Raw genomic sequence first — 17,047 nt, 5'->3', positions numbered from 1 at the left:
AGATGAATATATTACCTACTAAATGCAATCATAGTTGAATAGCAGTAATTTACTAAAGATACCTCATAAAACTTCTTTTGAAGGATATTAAAAAGTGAATATGCATGTGTGGGAAGTGTAATTGGAGATATGTGGGGGGATATGTTTCCAGAAATTCAGTAGCATCAACAATAAAAATAATTTGTATAAATTTATTGAGTGCATTGCCATTTCTCCTTTTTCTTTTCTGCACATTTGCCTTGGTGATTGACTGATTTAAATCAGTCTGGCTTTAATACAGGTTGAACCTCTCTAATCCGGCATCCTTGGGACCTGCTAGTTCCAGACAAGAGGAGGTCAATATTGTCTGGCAACATTACCAACACTTTCACTGCTTACTGGGATGTTAGAGGACTTTTAAGGTAAATCAGAACTAAATAACAGCACAGAACTCTGAGAGCTAGAACTGGTGGCTATAAACAAACTTTTATGGGACCACGAGAAATTTGGCTACATCCATGAAAAGTGGACATCTGGCTAACTATAGTCATTCTGGACAATGAATGTTTCTGAACTAGAGAGGTTCAACTTGTAATCTGTTTTAACCATGTTTTAAATCAGCAAGTAGCACACCTTGATTTGTATTTATATTTTAGTTAATTACCTAATGAAAGGTTGAGTCTCATTAGATAGTAATCATTAAAATGTTGATTTGCAACTAACTATAGCTTTTGCTCTAAATTTGGGACTGCTTTTGTTAACCAGGATAACTATATAAATAAATGAAGCTTCAGGAGATAGCCGAGTTAGTCTGTACAGGATAAACTTAAAAAAACCAACATTTTGTTAGTCTTTAAAGTGCTACTAGGCTATTTCTTGTTTTTTTTTAAGTCTATATAAATAAATGTGTTTTGAAGCAGTCACATATGTATTTATTCATAATAATAAATTTTACATTTTTAATTGTTACAAAAATGGTGAATGATGCTTTTATATACTAGCTTAATTGTGTGTTCATGATTTGTGTCAAGATGTATTTGGATGAAAATTGGATTTCAGTTAAAAGTCACAAAAATAGCATTTTAAAATAGATTTTTATTAAATAAAACTACCTTAAATGTGCTGAATACAGATGGAAAATATAAGTTCATCAAAACATGTTTTGCATTTCAAATTGACAGGTTTATTAAACAAAAGAAGTGTCTATAGTTAGTGAATTAAATTTATTGTTTAGGAACTCCATGTCTTTCAAGATTTTAGTACTAGTAGAGCTGATCATATCTCACCTCATCTTTATTCATAGATTTTTTTTTTAAATTCCCAATCAGTTTCTCACTTTTGAATTAACTAGACATTGAACTGAAATAGCTGAATAAATTTAAATGAAGAAAATAATCTTTGTGAACTTTCAGAAAAGGATAATCCTGTCAAAAGCTGGATTTTAAAGCACTTAAAATAGTTTGATTTACTTTAAAGTTTTGTCAGCAAACATGTTCCAGTTTTCACCCAAAAGATTAGCAATGATTGGACAACAAATATAGTGATCATTGATGTAAATGAGGTAGAATCTGAGACTTAAATAAGGAAAGAACATGTTAGATATCTCCAGGATGACAGATTCTAATGAATTATGTCCTAGAATATTTAAGCAGTTGGCTGAAGAGGTCTCTAAGCATTAGCAATGTCTTTGAGAATTCTATGGAAGATAGGAAAGATCCTAGAGGACTAGAAAAGGCTAAATAGAGAACTTGTCTATAAAAGGGGGAATAAGGACAACCCAGAAAGTTACCAATCAGTCAGCTTAACTTCAATACCAGGAAAGACAAGGGAAAAATAATCAAACAACTTTTAAGCATCTAAAAATAATATGGTGATAAATAACAGTCAACATGGAATTGTTAAAATGAATTCATGTCAAACCATCCTCATATCCTTCCTTGACAGGGTAACAAGCCTTTTGGATAGGGGGAACCAGTAGCTGTGATATATCCTAACTTCAGTAAGGCTTTTGATACTGTCTCACATGACCTTCTGATAAACAAACTAGGAAAATATAGTCAAGGACACACCTACTATAAGGTGGGTGCACAACTGCATGAAAAACCATACTGAAGGTAGTAATCAGTGGTTCATACTCAAGCTGGAAAGCCGTATCTACTTGGGTCCTGAAGGGAAGGATTGCAAGAGCTTTGGCAAACAGGATTAGAATTCAAAATGATCTTGATATACTGGAGAAATGGTCTGAAATAAATTCAATAAGGATGAATGTGAAGTGCTACCTTTAGGAAGGAGAATGGAATTGCAGAAATATAAAATGGGAAAAGACTCATTAGTAAGAACTGCAGAAAAGGGTCCAGAGATTATATGCTAAATATGAGTAAAAAACAATAGTGCTGCAAAAAAAGGCAAACATCATTATGGGATATATATTAGCAGGAGTGTAAACAAGGTATGACGTATTTCTTCCACTCTATTCAGCATAGATAAGGTTTCAGCAGAAATATTGTGTCTGATACTGGGCACCACACTTCAGGAAAGATGTGGATAAATAAAAGAAAAATCTAAAGGAGGGCAATCAAAATGATTAAAAATCAAGAAAACATAAACCTATGAGAAAATATTGAAAGCATATGATTCCTTATTCTGGAGAAGAAGGGAAGATTAAAGAGCACTATGGTAACCATGTTCAAGTATGTAAAATGTTATAGCAATGAAGGTCATACATTGTTCTCCATATTCACTGAGGATAAAACAAGAAGTAATGATCTTAAATTGTAGCAAGAGAGATTTAGGTAAGATATTAGGAAAAACTTGCTAACTGTCAAAGTAGTTAAACATTGGAACAGATTACCTAGAGAGATTGTGGAACCTCTTGTCATTGGAATTTTTAAGAACAGGTTAACACGAACATCTGTCAAGGGTGGTCTTGATAACACTTAGTCCTGCCTCAGTACAGAGGACTCAACTAGATGACCTGCCTAGGTCCTTTCCAGTTTTATATTTCTATGATTTCCTGTACTGCTTGAACATTATATTTTCTGTTTCTCTCGTGTGTGTGTGTGTGGGAGGGGCGGGGAGGGAGCACAAACTTTACTGAGTATTGCACTTCAAATCAACAGAGCAGCTTGGGTATTAAGCCCCATGGTCTCAATCCTGAAAAAGAGTTATGTCAATAGCGAGCACATACGTCAGCTATGCAGGGTGGCCCAAGTGAGATAGTATTTGTTGGATTCATCCTTTCATTGGTAACTATTAATATTAGAGATAAAAAGTAATATGGTTACTTATATGCCTATAAATAATACTTTTTAAAACTTAACATACAGTAAAATTACAGAGGTCAACTAAAAGTTAGGTTAAAAAAGCCTTTTGTTGTACTTTTAATGTTGTGTATTAAGTGCCAAGTTAAATATATATAGCAGACCTCATCAATATCTAGCTGGTCTATGTGCCACTAGAGGGAGACAGAGCACAACACCAACCTTAGGCTCCAGACTTCCCATATCTGAGGAAGCATATCCTGATCTTCAGAGACTTCCCAGTTGATATCCTGAATGAGCTCCCACTTGTAAATGCCAACAGTGAGTGGAATCAAACATGCAATCTCTGAAGCTGAGTACATGAACCTCTACTGCATGAGTTAAAAACCACATAGTTGTTAGCTAAGGCTCTGATAGACTCATCAATCTTAGTTGGGATAAGTGCCTTGAGAGGTACAGAGTGCCACGCCAAACAGGCATGAGTTATGTTTGCAGATGCGGTTTTAAAATTTTTTGGTTAAGATAGAGCAGCATTGAGCCAAGGTCATAATATTGTTGAAGACAATGATTGTATTAACTTTTTCACCTCTGCCCTGACTCCCCTGCCCCGAGCCACTCCTCACCTCCAACCCTGACTCTTGCACCCCCCCCCCACATTCCCAGCCTCCTGCCATGAGCCCCTTACATCCCCAACCCCCTTCCCTGACTCCTATACCCCCCACACCTCCAGCCCCATGCTCTGGAGTATTTGAGCAATGCCAGGTAAAGTCTTCTAGTTTAATATATTGGGAAGATCATATTTGAATTTGAAATGGCTACAGTTTTGTAGTTTAGGACTTAAATGTAAATTACCTCCAAATTGTTATTGTCTGTGAATCTCTTCTAGATCATAAGGACCTGGTTTCTCAAAAAAATGCATTTGAAATTACATGTCTACTTTGTGTGTGCAACTAATTTAATTGCTCATGGAAATAGCCAGTTTGGTGTTTCTTAAGAAGTCCTTGACCTTCCCTCTTTGCTGCCTGGGAATTAATCTTTTGTGAAATTTTCAGATATTACATCTCTTAGTTAAAAAAAAAACCTTACTGTTTTTGCAGCTGGTTTTAGGAGAAGCTTTCGTCTTAGCAGAAAAGATAGAAAGACAAATAAATCAATGTACGAATGCAAGAAGAGTGATCAGTATGATACAGCAGATGTCCCAACATATGAAGAAGTTGCACCATATCAACGACAGCTTAATGAAAAATACAGGCTTGTAGTTTTAGTTGGTAAGTTTAAAATTCAACTTTCCTAGCTCTCAAACTGTAAATGTTTATAATCTAGAATATTATGTTGCTGTGTTTGCTCATCATTTCTCATCTTCTTTGGTAGTTTGAGTTTTGGAAATACCATCAGCCCACTAATCTAAACATTTAGATAAGCAATAATGTTCCCTTGATCTTTGTTCTTTAAAATTGTATGTGTCTGCAACTTTACCAACAGAATATAGCTTACTAAGAAATTTCCTGCACATTGCATTCTTTGTGTGAAGAACGCCAGTAAAGAATGCTTCTCAATATAAGGGTCCTCTTACTATCGTATCACTCAGATCTCATGTCCCACTTGCTCCCAGTCTAGGATTAGAATAAGATATTATCACAATATTCCCTATTACCACAGGGTTCTCCTATAGAGAACATCAATTAAGTGTCTTGGCCATTCATCCCCACTTTGCTGAACAAGGCTTTCATTAGACTAAAGTGCAAATGTATGTCAGTGTTCCACAGGAATGCTGGATTCTCTGTATCTCCCTAAGCTGTAAACTTGTCCTTCTAGAAAGGGGAAGAAGCATTTCCATAATCAGTGTCTGGGATGTTGTAAAACAGAAACTTATTGTTGAGTGCATTTAAATAAGTACCTGTACTAATGGCCTGATCCTTGGAGATTTGCTAGACTGCCTTTTGGTAAGCTGTCAGATCAGAATGGGCTGCATTTTATAGAAGTTCTCTTTTCCTTATTGAACCCATTCTGATCATCATAAAGAGATTATTCACTTGTTCCTAAAATTGAACCCAGATAATTGTATTTCACTTCTAATAAACAGGTAATAAGGCTTGGCCTTTTGGCACCTGGAATTATTACTGCCAATTGTACATAATTCACATGCTAGGCCAGTGACTTGGTTTGTAAAATTCAGATATTTGATCAGTAATTGCAACTGTTGCAGGGCTAACTTGCATATCTCATGGGCTGATTGAACTGCTGAGATGGATTTCTTGACCAGGGAGCAAGACATGGTAATCTCTGTGTTGAGTTGAGTACTGAAGAGTTGCTTAGCCTTTTTGCTATTGCATGGAATGCATGCTTTTGCCAAACTCTGTTTTCTAGTAATTAAAAAAAATGATAGTAGACAAGTTTCCCATATCACTTTCCATTCCAGAAAGGATTTCAATTTCACAAATGTTAAACTTTATGCAGAGAAACATTCTTAAAAGTATTTCTGGAAAGAAAAGTCTAATGATTCCAAAACAGCAGGAAGCATGAAAGGAAGTTGAGCATTGACTTAATGTTGCATTTTGTCAGAAAGACCCATTTATTGACGGTCCTAACTGTAATGACATTGGAATCAAAGGAATGGCAGTCTGAGCATAAACCAGGATCAGTAGAATCACTGATTTCTTGACCAGGGAGCCCTGTATACAAGCACTACTAAACCTGCCAGTATTCACCAGGTGCTTTCTTCTGAATCAGTCCCTGAAAAGAATGTACCCCTAAAATCATCCTTACCCAGGCAAATAATACAATCAGGACTTGTCCATATTTCAAAAGTATTGTATTTACTGATCACTCAGAAATGTGTTGAGATCTTCAAACCTCAAATTGTTACAATATGTACATCTGCAAATGTAAAAATTGCTGTTAGATTATTTTTCTATATTGTAAAAACCTCAAGGTTTGTTATGTTTTCTGAGGGTCTTGGCCTATACTCCCAGAAAGATTTTATTTGTATAGAGAACAAAACTTTACAGAAAACTTGTGTCTACAGTGTAAAAGATTGGACAGTATTCAGCAAAGAGCCCAATCCTGAAAATCTCACTCATGGGATTAGTTCCACTGAAGTCAGCTGGTATTTTTGTATTTCTTTATAGAAGCATACATTCACTAAATGTTTCCCCGAGAAGTCATGGGACTACTTGCTTGAGTAATGGTTGCAATAACAGGCCTATATATTTTAGTTATCCTGTTTTCAATAAAGAAGTTTGGGGATTTACATAACCCTCTGACTATGGCAAACAAATTCCACTGAGTTTTTGATGTTGGCACAAATATAACAATGCAGTATTACAAACACTCAGGAGAATTATTTAATATTTTGCCATGATTTTGGAAAAGTCCTACTTCAAATGTAATGTAAAAGTAAAAAATGGTTTGTGTTTAGTTGTTTTGTTCAGTGGCAGTACTAGTGAAATTCCTTACCTTACATGGAAGTATGAGGATACGTATTTAATCAGGTTTTTTATACTCTGTGAACAGAGAGCAATTTGTGCATCAGGTAAAAAAGACATTTAGCTTTAAGACTATGATCCTGTAACTGTTTGTTTCACAAACTGTTTATGTCCCATCTACTCCTACTTAGGTATTATACTTTTTGCATTGTACAAAAGAGGTATTTTAATACTCTGGTAAAGCTGATAAGAATATCAATCATTGGTGCCATTAACTTGACATATGTATTTGTAATCCTTGCTCTCTGGTCACTGCTGATTATAATCCATGGATGACCCTGTAGCCTCAGGCCTCCTAAGGGTCAGGCAAGAGTACCCTGGCACTTGTCCCAAGTCACTCATCATGCCTGGGGAAATGAGGTCATGTTGGGAGCACAGCATGATGGAAGAAAGATACTTATGAGGTTGTGGGGGAAGATTTTAGTGTGTGGGAAACAGATGAATACCTTTCAGAGTACACATGGGTCCATGTGAACTTCTTATGATCTGTGGGGAAAAGATTAGATGCTTGGAGAAGCATCTTAACTGGGTACTTTGAAACTCCCCTACAAATTTCTAAGAATGTACCAGTGTTTGAGAACATATTCCAGTGTTTGGTTAAACACTAGAATAAGTTGCTTAGGGAGTTTGTGGAATCTCCATCTCTGGAGATATTTAAGACCAGGTTAGATAGACATTGATCAGCGATGGTCTAGAGATGGTACTGGGTTCTGCCGTCAGGGCAGGGGACTGGACTCGAGCCCCTTTCAGTTCTAGTGTTCTATGATTGGATGATTCTGCCTCAGTCCAGACCTAATTCAGTTCCAGTCTTTTCTTGTCCCAAAAATCTCATTATTCTTCTTCGAGTGGTGTCCCCATGTCAGGTTGTCCTGGCACCGCAGATCGGTGTTTTCTTGAGCAGTGGTCAGCCAGACTGCACATGCGCAGCATGCGTCTTGCACTGTTTGTGTTCTTTTGATCTCTCTCATGGTCTGGCTCCCGCCAGTTCCTTCTTTGACCTCATGGTCGCAGACAGAGCGAGCTTTCTCTTCCTCAGGCAAATCCTGTCAGGAATAGAATAGATAGTTGTTTGGTCTTTGTAGTTAGTTACAATTCTTATCGTTCTAGTTATTATAGTTAGTTTTTATTACTTTAAAATAAAGTTAATTAGCTTTAGTCTGTTGTACAATTAGCCATGCCGGGCTCTCCCAGTTTTAAGAAGTGCGGCAGCTTTGGATGGTCATGCCAAGTGTATCAAGTGTCTCAGCAAGGCTCATGTGCCTCAGAAATGTGTCCACTGTGCCAAGTTGCTGGTTAGGGCACATAAGGACAGGGAGATGAGATTTAAAATGTTTTTATTCGACAAGGCGCTTCAGCCGCCGGAGCATTCTCATACGGTTTCCACTCTGCAATGTCCTTGGGTGGTGAAAAGAAAGGCCATTTTTCCACAGTCGGCTCCAGCTTGGAAAAGAGCTTTGCAAGGTCAGTCTTTACCTTCAGCATGAGTGAATGTCAGTGATAAGCCCGGCACGTCAGGCTCAGTGGCACCCAAATATAAGTCGATTTCAGAGCCAAAATCATGACAAAAACCTACAATGGTGCCATCAACAGTCGTAAATCCGCCAGTTAGCACTGCCAGCAACTGAACCGGTTACAACAGTACCAACAACATCGGCATCTTCCATGTCAGAACCATCAGCAACCATACCAACGACCTCGGCCACACATGTGCCAACAACCTTGGCACCGACCAGCATGGTACCAACCAGCTCGGCACATACAATGGCATGGGCATCTTCAGCACCATATGTCTCATCCAGCCCTCCGGTGCCAAAGAAAGCACCCCGCAAATCCTCTTCAGTGAGATCAACGAGCCCAGAACTGCTAACATTCTCACCAGCACCGTCTTCCATACCATTTTCTCCATATTCTCCTCAACTACGACGGATGACAGAGGTCTCATCCCACGTGAACAAGCTAGGCACCATGCACCCTAAGTATCGTTCATCACCATCCCCTTATACAAGATATCTACCTCACTCTCCTCCTCCTTCTTCGAGAGCATCACCAAGGTCATCCTGTTCCCCACACCTACATCATCAGACGTACTAGAGGAGCAGTATGTCATCTCATCATGTTTCACCAGTGCGATTTTATCTCAGACAACACAGTCCAACATACTACAGGTATTATTCTTGGCATGATTCAACTCATCATCACTATCATCACTGAATATGGCTATCCTTGCTGTCACAGTCACCCGAATTCCCGTGCTCCCTCAGTTTCCCTGCAACCTTCACATAGTCAAGCAGTAGCAATGTCACCACCTAATGCTCCCTCTACAGCTCATCAGTTGGAACTGGACGAAGGTCAACTCTCTGAGGTAGAAGAACACCCACCAGACATATTACCGACCAATTAGTCATCATCATCCCCTGACAAAGCAGTCATACCTGGTGACCAGTCTCCTCCTGAAGACCTGAAACAATTTCAGGAGTTTCTCAAAAGGGTGGCTGCATCTCAAGACATTACATTAACTGAGGTACCTGAGAAACAGCACAGGCTCCTCAAAAATCTCCAGTCCTCACAACTGGGAAAAGTTGCAATCCTAATAGATGACACTATGATGGAAGCTGCCAATGAGAGATGGCAGACTCCAGCTTCAGCACTTCCAGCTAACAGAAGAGCCGACAAAAGATATTTTGTCCCTCCAAAGGGAGCTGATTTCTTATTTTTCCTCCCTCAACCAAATTCTTTAGTCGTCGACACTACTCAACACAAGGCCAAATTACCACAATACAAAAACACGACAGATAAAGTTAATAAATGTATGGACCTGTTTGGGAGAGAACTTTATTCTTCAGCCACCTTACTCCTGCATATAGTAAACTATATGGTGTTGCTCTCCAATCACAACTTTGATAACTACATGAAGTTGACCTCTCAGAATTCCCGCCAAACTCCAAAAGACCCATATTAAAATCCATAGTTCAGGAGAGCTATGCCTTCTCCAGAACAGCACTCCAAATAGCCCTTGACATTGTTGACACAGCAGCCAGAGCTACTGCGACATCAGTAGTTATGAGGAGAGCCTCCTGGTTACAATCTGCGGGGGGTCCCTCGTGAACTACAGTTGAAGGTGGAAGATCTTCCTTTTGCGAAACAAAAATTATTTGCTGAAAAGACGGATGACGTGCTGCATTCCAGCAAAGACTCTAGAACAACATTACGCACACTTAGGGTGGATACTCCCCGATTCCACCTTAAACGATACTCTCCATATCAAAAGCAGTGGGAGTTCTCCTACTCCAGGTGCCAACAATGCACTTTTGATCAATCAAGGAGCAAGCAAAGCAACGCCCGCAGAGGAAATTTCACAGGGTGCTCATAATACCAGCAACCAGGGGAACAAGCAGCAGGTTTGACCTGTTGGTCGCATGTCTGCAAAATCTCCCCATCTCGCATGAAACATCACATCCTGCCCTGGCCTTTCACCACTGTCTGAGGCCTTTTTGTCATCGCTGGTCTGCCATCACATCGGACCGTTGGGTCCTTGAAATAATATCACAGTACACCATCTCCTTTACCTCACTTCCTCCCACCTTCCCACCCTCCCCATCCCTTTTCAGGGACCCCTCTTCATGAAGACCTATTAAAACAGGAGGTACACCGACTGCTCAGCCTAGGAGCAGTTGAAATAGTACCAGAGGACTTCAGAGGCAAGGGGTTTTACTCCCATTACTTTCTCGCACCAAAAAAGACAGGAGGATGGTGGCCTATTTTGGATCTCCGCAAATTGAATCAGTATCAACGATTCAAAATGGTTACCCTATCTTAAATAATCCCAGCATTAGAGAAGGAAGACCAGTTTGCAGCTCTCAACCTTCAGGATGCCTATTTTCACATAACTATTCACCCCGCACACAGACGATTCCTACATTTGGTGGTGGGCACAGATCACTATCGATATCGAGTACTACCATTCGGCCTTTCATCTGTACCCAGAGTGTTTTCAAAGACATTAGCCATTGTCGCAGCGTACCTTTGCAGAAAATTCGTGATTATTTTTCTGTACCTCGACGATTGCTTGGTAAAAGGCCTATCAGAAGTAGACACACAGCAAATGGTGGTAATAACCAGGCAAACATCAAACTTTTTTTGGGTCTTATACTCAATGCACAAAAGTCAATGCTACGACCTACACAAACTCTAGAATTCATAGGTGCCATAGGTGTATCTGCAAGAGCATACTTTCCTATGCAAAGATTCCAAGCAATCCAAGAACTAGTTACTACTGTTACTCTCAGCCCTACAGTTCCCGTACTCACCTGTCTCCAACTTATGGGTCACATGGCTGCTACAACCTATGTGGTCGACCATGCTCATTTACATCTTTGATGTCTTCAGCACTGGCTTGTGACAGTATATGCCCATCACAAGAGAAAAGTGCACAGACTGGTCTCCCCTCCACCTCACGTCTTAAAGTCTCTTCTATGGTGGACCAATCCCTGCAATCTTCTAGCCAGGTGTACCATTTCATTGAGATCAACCATCTGTACATATAACTACCAACGCGTCCCTCATTGGATGGGGAGCCCACATGAATGCCATGTCAATACAATGACGATGGACCACACAAGAGACTACTTTACATATTTTATTAGAACTTAGAGCTGTGTTCAATGCATGCATGCATTTTGTTATACACATTCAAGGCAAAAAAGTCAGAATATTGACGGACAACATATCAACGATATACTACATAAATCATTAAGAGGTGCTCATTCTCATGCTTTATGCACAGAGGCGGTCCGATTATGGAACTGGTACATACAGAACAAAATCATCCTCGAAGTGTCATGCTTACTAGGAGTAAACAATATAACAGCAGACAACCTCAGCAGACACTTTGCCCCGGAGCATGAATGGGAGCTGTACCCTTGGGTTCTCCGATCCATCTTCCAATGATGGAGTCCACTGGAAATCGACCTATTCACTTCCTACATAAACAAGAAGTGTTGCCATTACTGCTCCTGAGCAGGCATTGGACCAGGATCTCTAGGAGACGCCTTTCTTCTCAGTTGGAAGGGCCCCCTCTTATATGCGTTTCCCCCATCCCACTCCTTCCGAAGGTGTAGGAGAAGATTGCCAGAAACAGAGCGACAGTTATTCTCATAGCACCATTTGGGCACAACAGAAATGGTTTCCTTGTCTGTATCTGATGTCTCTTCAGACTCCCTACTACCTTCCAATTCGCTCTGATCTTTTAACTCAGAACAGAGGAACCTTACTCCACCTGTAGCCACATCTTCTCTTCCTAACAGCATGGTTCATTGTTGGTTCCACTAGGCAGAACTACAGTGCTCTGACCAAGTAAAACTGGTACTTTTGCACAGCAGAAAACAATCTACCTGAAACACTTACCTTCAAAAGTGGCCTAGGTTCCTTTCTTGGGGTTTGTCTACACTACCACCCTAGTTCGAACTAGGGTGGTTAATGTAGTCATACGAACTTGCAAATGAAGCCCGGGATTTGAATTTCCCGGGCTTCATTTGCATGTTGCCGGGCGCCGCCATTTTTAAATCTCCGCTAGTGCGGACTCCGTGCCCGCGGCTACACGCGGCACGAACTAGATAGTTCGGACTAGTTGGAACGAGGTGTACAGATAGTTCAGACTAGGCTTCCTATTCCGAACTATCTAGTTCGTGCCGCGTGTAGCCGCGGGCATGGAGTCCGCACTAGCGGACATTTAAAAATGGCGGCGCCCGGCAACATGCAAATGAAGCCCGGGAAATTCAAATCCCGGGCTTCATTTGTAAGTTCATATGACTACATTAACCACCCTAGTTCGAACTAGGGTGGTAGTGTAGACATAACCTTGGTGCTCTAATAAGCACTACTTTTTGTTTCTTTTGTGGTAGGATATAAGTCAATGCTTCATTAGTACAGTTTTCTCTACTGTAAAAACAGCAAGAGCAGAAGAAAAATGACCCTCTGTCTGGGACTGTTATGAACTGTTGAGTGGCTGTGTTTTTATGAAAATTATGTCCAAGGGAGCATTACATTTAGTTTTTAATAAACAGTTTTGTCACTCTCCCGCACTAAAATTCAGCTGCCTACTAGTGTGATTGTTATAAAATTGTAGGCTATATACAATACGAATATACACAATCAACTTCACACCTACTTCAACAGAGAGAGCAGTTCAAAAGTGTGATAAGTGACTTTATAGGAAATTGCATATATCTGATCTGAGGAACAGCTAGTGATTTCAGTTGATTTTTGTTATCACAAATCAAATGAAGAAAGTGTGTGCTCTCTCTGTTTAAAAAAAAGCAGTTCAGAAATTTATTGTAGGTGCCAATAATTTTGATGTTTTTCTCCAGATATTAGGAGCAGTTTGTCTGGCCAATGCCATAAGATTGTCATGGGTAAAATGTAACAAAATAGCACTAGTAAGTAATAGTTACAGTAGAAACAAACTCATTGTAAAGACTTTATGCATTGTAGTAGCAGTATTTAGTGTAACGTGGAAAAGAATGTTGATATTAATGCCACGGAAATAATTAAAATAAAGCAGTAATTGGTGAGAGCAGAAAATATCCACTATGTTGTACAATTACTGGAAGCATAATTTACAGTTGGAAGCTGTTAGAAATCTCCAATTGGCAGGATGTTTTTTACTGACTTTATCTAACACTATTTTATTCTCATTTACAAAATGCAAGTTGTAGTCTTAATAGGTCTTAGTGCAATTATGTGATCTCCAAGAACAGTGCATTGAAATAAATATTTTAAAATGGGTTCAATTAAACTGGTTAGTCAATATGTTGATCTCTTTCTCCTTTGACTTCGTATCAGTTTAAGTGAAGTTTTACATATTTTTACCATTAAAAATACAAGTTCTTGTGCATTTCCTGAAGGATGGAAGATGATGAATAAGGAAATTATTCAATCTTTTTTAGAAGTTAGAGCAGGACCCCAATTCAAGAAGACATCCCTAATTAGGGAAGTACTTGAAACATGCTTTCCTTAACCAGAAATTATATTGAATACCTCCGAGAATCTCACTTTATTAATAGAAGCAAAATGCAGGACAATGTAGCACTTTAAAGACTAACAAGATGGTTTATTAGATGATGAGCTTTCGTGGGCCAGACCCACTTCCTCAGATCAAATAGTGGAAGAAAATAGTCACAACCATATATACCAAAGGATACAATTTAAAAAAATGAACACATATGAAAAGGACAAATCACATATGTGTTCATATGTGTTCATTTTTTTTAATTGTATCCTTTGGTATATATTTTTTTCCACTATTTGATCTGAGGAAGTGGGTCTGGCCCACGAAAGCTTATCATCTAATAAACCATCTTGTTAGTCTTTAAAGTGCTACATTGTCCTGCATTTTGCTTCAGCTACCCCAGACTAACACAGCTACATTTCTATCACTTTATTAATAGCTTCTTAATAGAAAGATTGATGGAATATAGTCCATGTCAATTTGCAAGACCATCTCCTATCCTTTTTGTGATCATATAATGTCCCATTGGCAACTACAGGAATTGATATATGGAATAGTTATACAGGAAAGCACTTTTTGTACTTTTGACATAAATGTGATGTATGTAAGAACATAAGAATGACCATACTGGATCAGACCAACGGTCCATCCAGCCCTTATCTGCTGTCAGTGGCCAAAACCAGATGCCCCAGAGGGAGGGAACACAACAAGTAATCCTCACATATCATCTGGAAATGAGAAGAACCAGCTTCATGTCATTAGCCAGCCCACTGTGGACCACCACCAAGAGGTCCATCTGTCACCAGTGATTGACAGACCACTGCTCATAAGCTACTCTAAACAGAAGACCTGCACCTCATTGATCCTTTTCTTTCTCTTCTTTCTTTAGTAAAGACTCTGAATGTATTATATTAATAGTAGGATAAACATCAGTCAGCCCTATAATTGAAATGCTGGCAACTATTTTTAATCTGTAATATTATACATGTTCATACAGTACAAATTTACTCACATTAGTTAGTAGATAAATACTTCAGTCCAGTTAAATGAGACTTTTGTTTTAGTAAATATTTGGGCAAAACTAATACAGATGTCATGATCTGGATGCATCAATGTGTAAGTGCCATGTCAGCTCCAGCCTGCGTCCAGCTAAACCTGGGACACAGCGTTTTAAGAGGATGCTGCTATTTCTTCACTCCTGCTAGTGGTACTGCAGGGATGGCATGGGGCTAAGTTATCACTGTTTCCCGTATAGTACGCTGGGGTCACCATCAGAATAAAGAGGAACCTGAGATTCAAGCAAGAGAGCAGGAATGGAAAGGCTTTGTGTTAGTTTGCTCTTCAGCAGACAATCAGAAAGGAGATGCCATCTTTGTATTTCTCATGACTGACATCTGTGAAGCCAGAGAGAGAGATTAAAGATGGCTGCTACAAAGTCTGTCCCCATGAGGGAGAGTGGCTCCTGTTTCTTTCTGATGATCTTGAAGATCAGAAAACCTTGGCAACCTTTTTAAAACCCACCAGTCCACATTTGGACCTTTGGTTTATGTTCTTTCTTGCAGAAGCCCAGTACATCTTCTGCAGGAACACCATTGGTTTGCCCTTTCACTTCAACCAGCTGGAGGGGAAGAGAAGGATCCAGGAGCAACACTTTCCATTTAAGTCCCCCTGGTTCAGAGAGGCCAGCGTGATTTGGTGTACTATCTGGTTTGCATAGAACATGAGATTTACATTTCCCCTGATCTTGCCCTGGCAGCACCAGTTTGACCTCCCTGATTCATACTTCATTGAATGGCAAATCTAGGTGTTACATACAAAAACCAAGGGGTGAATATTTTAACCTCCCTGCACACATTTACAGACTTGAAAGTTGCCATCCTCAAGCAGGAAAAAACCTTCAAAAACAGACTGCAACATGAAACCACTGAGCAAATTCATATGCAAATTTGATACCATCAGAATGGCACTGAATAGACTGGGAATGACTTTTCATTACTATAATTAATTAGCTCTAATGTAACTCTTCTATCTTTTTATCCCTATTACCTGTTTTTTTCTTTCACTTCATGTATCTGATGCTTTTGATGATGTGAATTGCAACTCACAAAAGCTTTACGCCATAATAAAATTGTTAGTCTTTAAGGTTCCACCAGACTCCTTTTTGGTTTTGCTAAAACAGATTAACATGGCTTCCGCTATGAAACCTGGCATATATCTAGTGTGGTAACATAAGAATGGCCATACTGACCATCTAGTACAGGGGTGGGCAATAATTTTTCATGAGGGGCCACTCCAAGAATGTGTGAAGTGGACTGCACTCTTCTATGCTATTAATAGAGGAGGTGCGGGGTTTGGGATGGAGATTAGGTGCAAAGGGGAGCTTGGGATAAGGGAGGGAATTTGAGTGAAGGAGGCAGTTGTTACCTGGGGCACTGGACTGTGGTGCAGGGGGTTAGATTGTAAGATAGGGCAGGAAAGGACTGTGATCTGGGACAGGGAATTGGGGTGCCGGATCTGGGAGGGGGTATAGGTGCAGGAAGGGGGGCAGAGGATTTGGGTATGTGGAGTAGGAGTGCAGAGGCCTGGGGAAGGGAGGGACTGGGATGCCAGAGGCAGGGTCTGGCCAGGAGATTTACCAGCCCATTCCTGAATCAGCCTCCCTACCTGCCCCACCCCCTATACAGGCTGCAGCCATGTGTTCTGTGAATAACTATGAGCCCCTTGTGCTTCGTGGCTGCCTGTTATTGAAACAGGCACCTTCCATTTGCCAGTTTCTGGTTAGAAGCCAGTTAATAGGATTGTGCTGGGGGTGGGAGCAACCCCTAAAGCTTTCCCTACCCCTCTAAGCTCAGTTTTTAAAGTGAAACCACCCCACAGCCATGTTTCTGAGCAGCATGTGGGTGGGGCAAGGCAAGTGGGGAGCCTGCCTGGGTCTCCCTGCAGCAGCCACAGACTGGATCCGGTGGCTTGGTAGGCCATATCTGGCCTGCAGGCCGTATTTTACCCAGTCCTGATCTAGTCCAAAGGTCCATCTATTCCAATATCATGTCTTATTACCATGGCCATAGCCAGATGCTCCAGAGGGAATGAACAAAAGAGATAATCAAGTGATCCATCTCCTATTGCCCATTCCCAGGTTCTGGCAAACAGAGGCTAGAGACACCATCCCTGCCCATCATGGCTAATAGCCACTGATGGACCTATTATCCATGAATTTATCTAGTTCTTTTCTGAATCATAGAAGTTCTAATGATTTGGGGCTCAATCCTGCAAATGGCTGTCAAAGGATATGTTTACATTTTGAGCTGGATTAATTT

The 17,047-nt window shown here is 40.1% G+C and overlaps 1 protein-coding gene across 9 annotated transcripts in view; it reads left to right on the top strand.

The window, feature by feature from the left end:
• The window catches only part of MPP7 (MAGUK p55 scaffold protein 7), a 304,899-nt gene that overhangs the window by 259,945 nt on the left and 27,907 nt on the right, over positions 1–17,047 (top strand). For all 9 annotated transcript variants that reach the window (XM_075922585.1, XM_075922584.1, XM_075922583.1 and 6 more), the window contains one exon: positions 4,337–4,507. In XM_075922585.1, coding sequence (XP_075778700.1) covers positions 4,337–4,507 — 171 coding nt within the window. The remainder of the gene's footprint in view (positions 1–4,336; positions 4,508–17,047) is intronic.

The sequence above is a fragment of the Pelodiscus sinensis genome, chromosome 2 (assembly GCF_049634645.1).
Source record: "Pelodiscus sinensis isolate JC-2024 chromosome 2, ASM4963464v1, whole genome shotgun sequence".
Lineage (NCBI taxonomy): Eukaryota > Metazoa > Chordata > Testudines > Trionychidae > Pelodiscus > Pelodiscus sinensis.
This window is presented reverse-complemented; position numbering and strand designations above follow the sequence as displayed.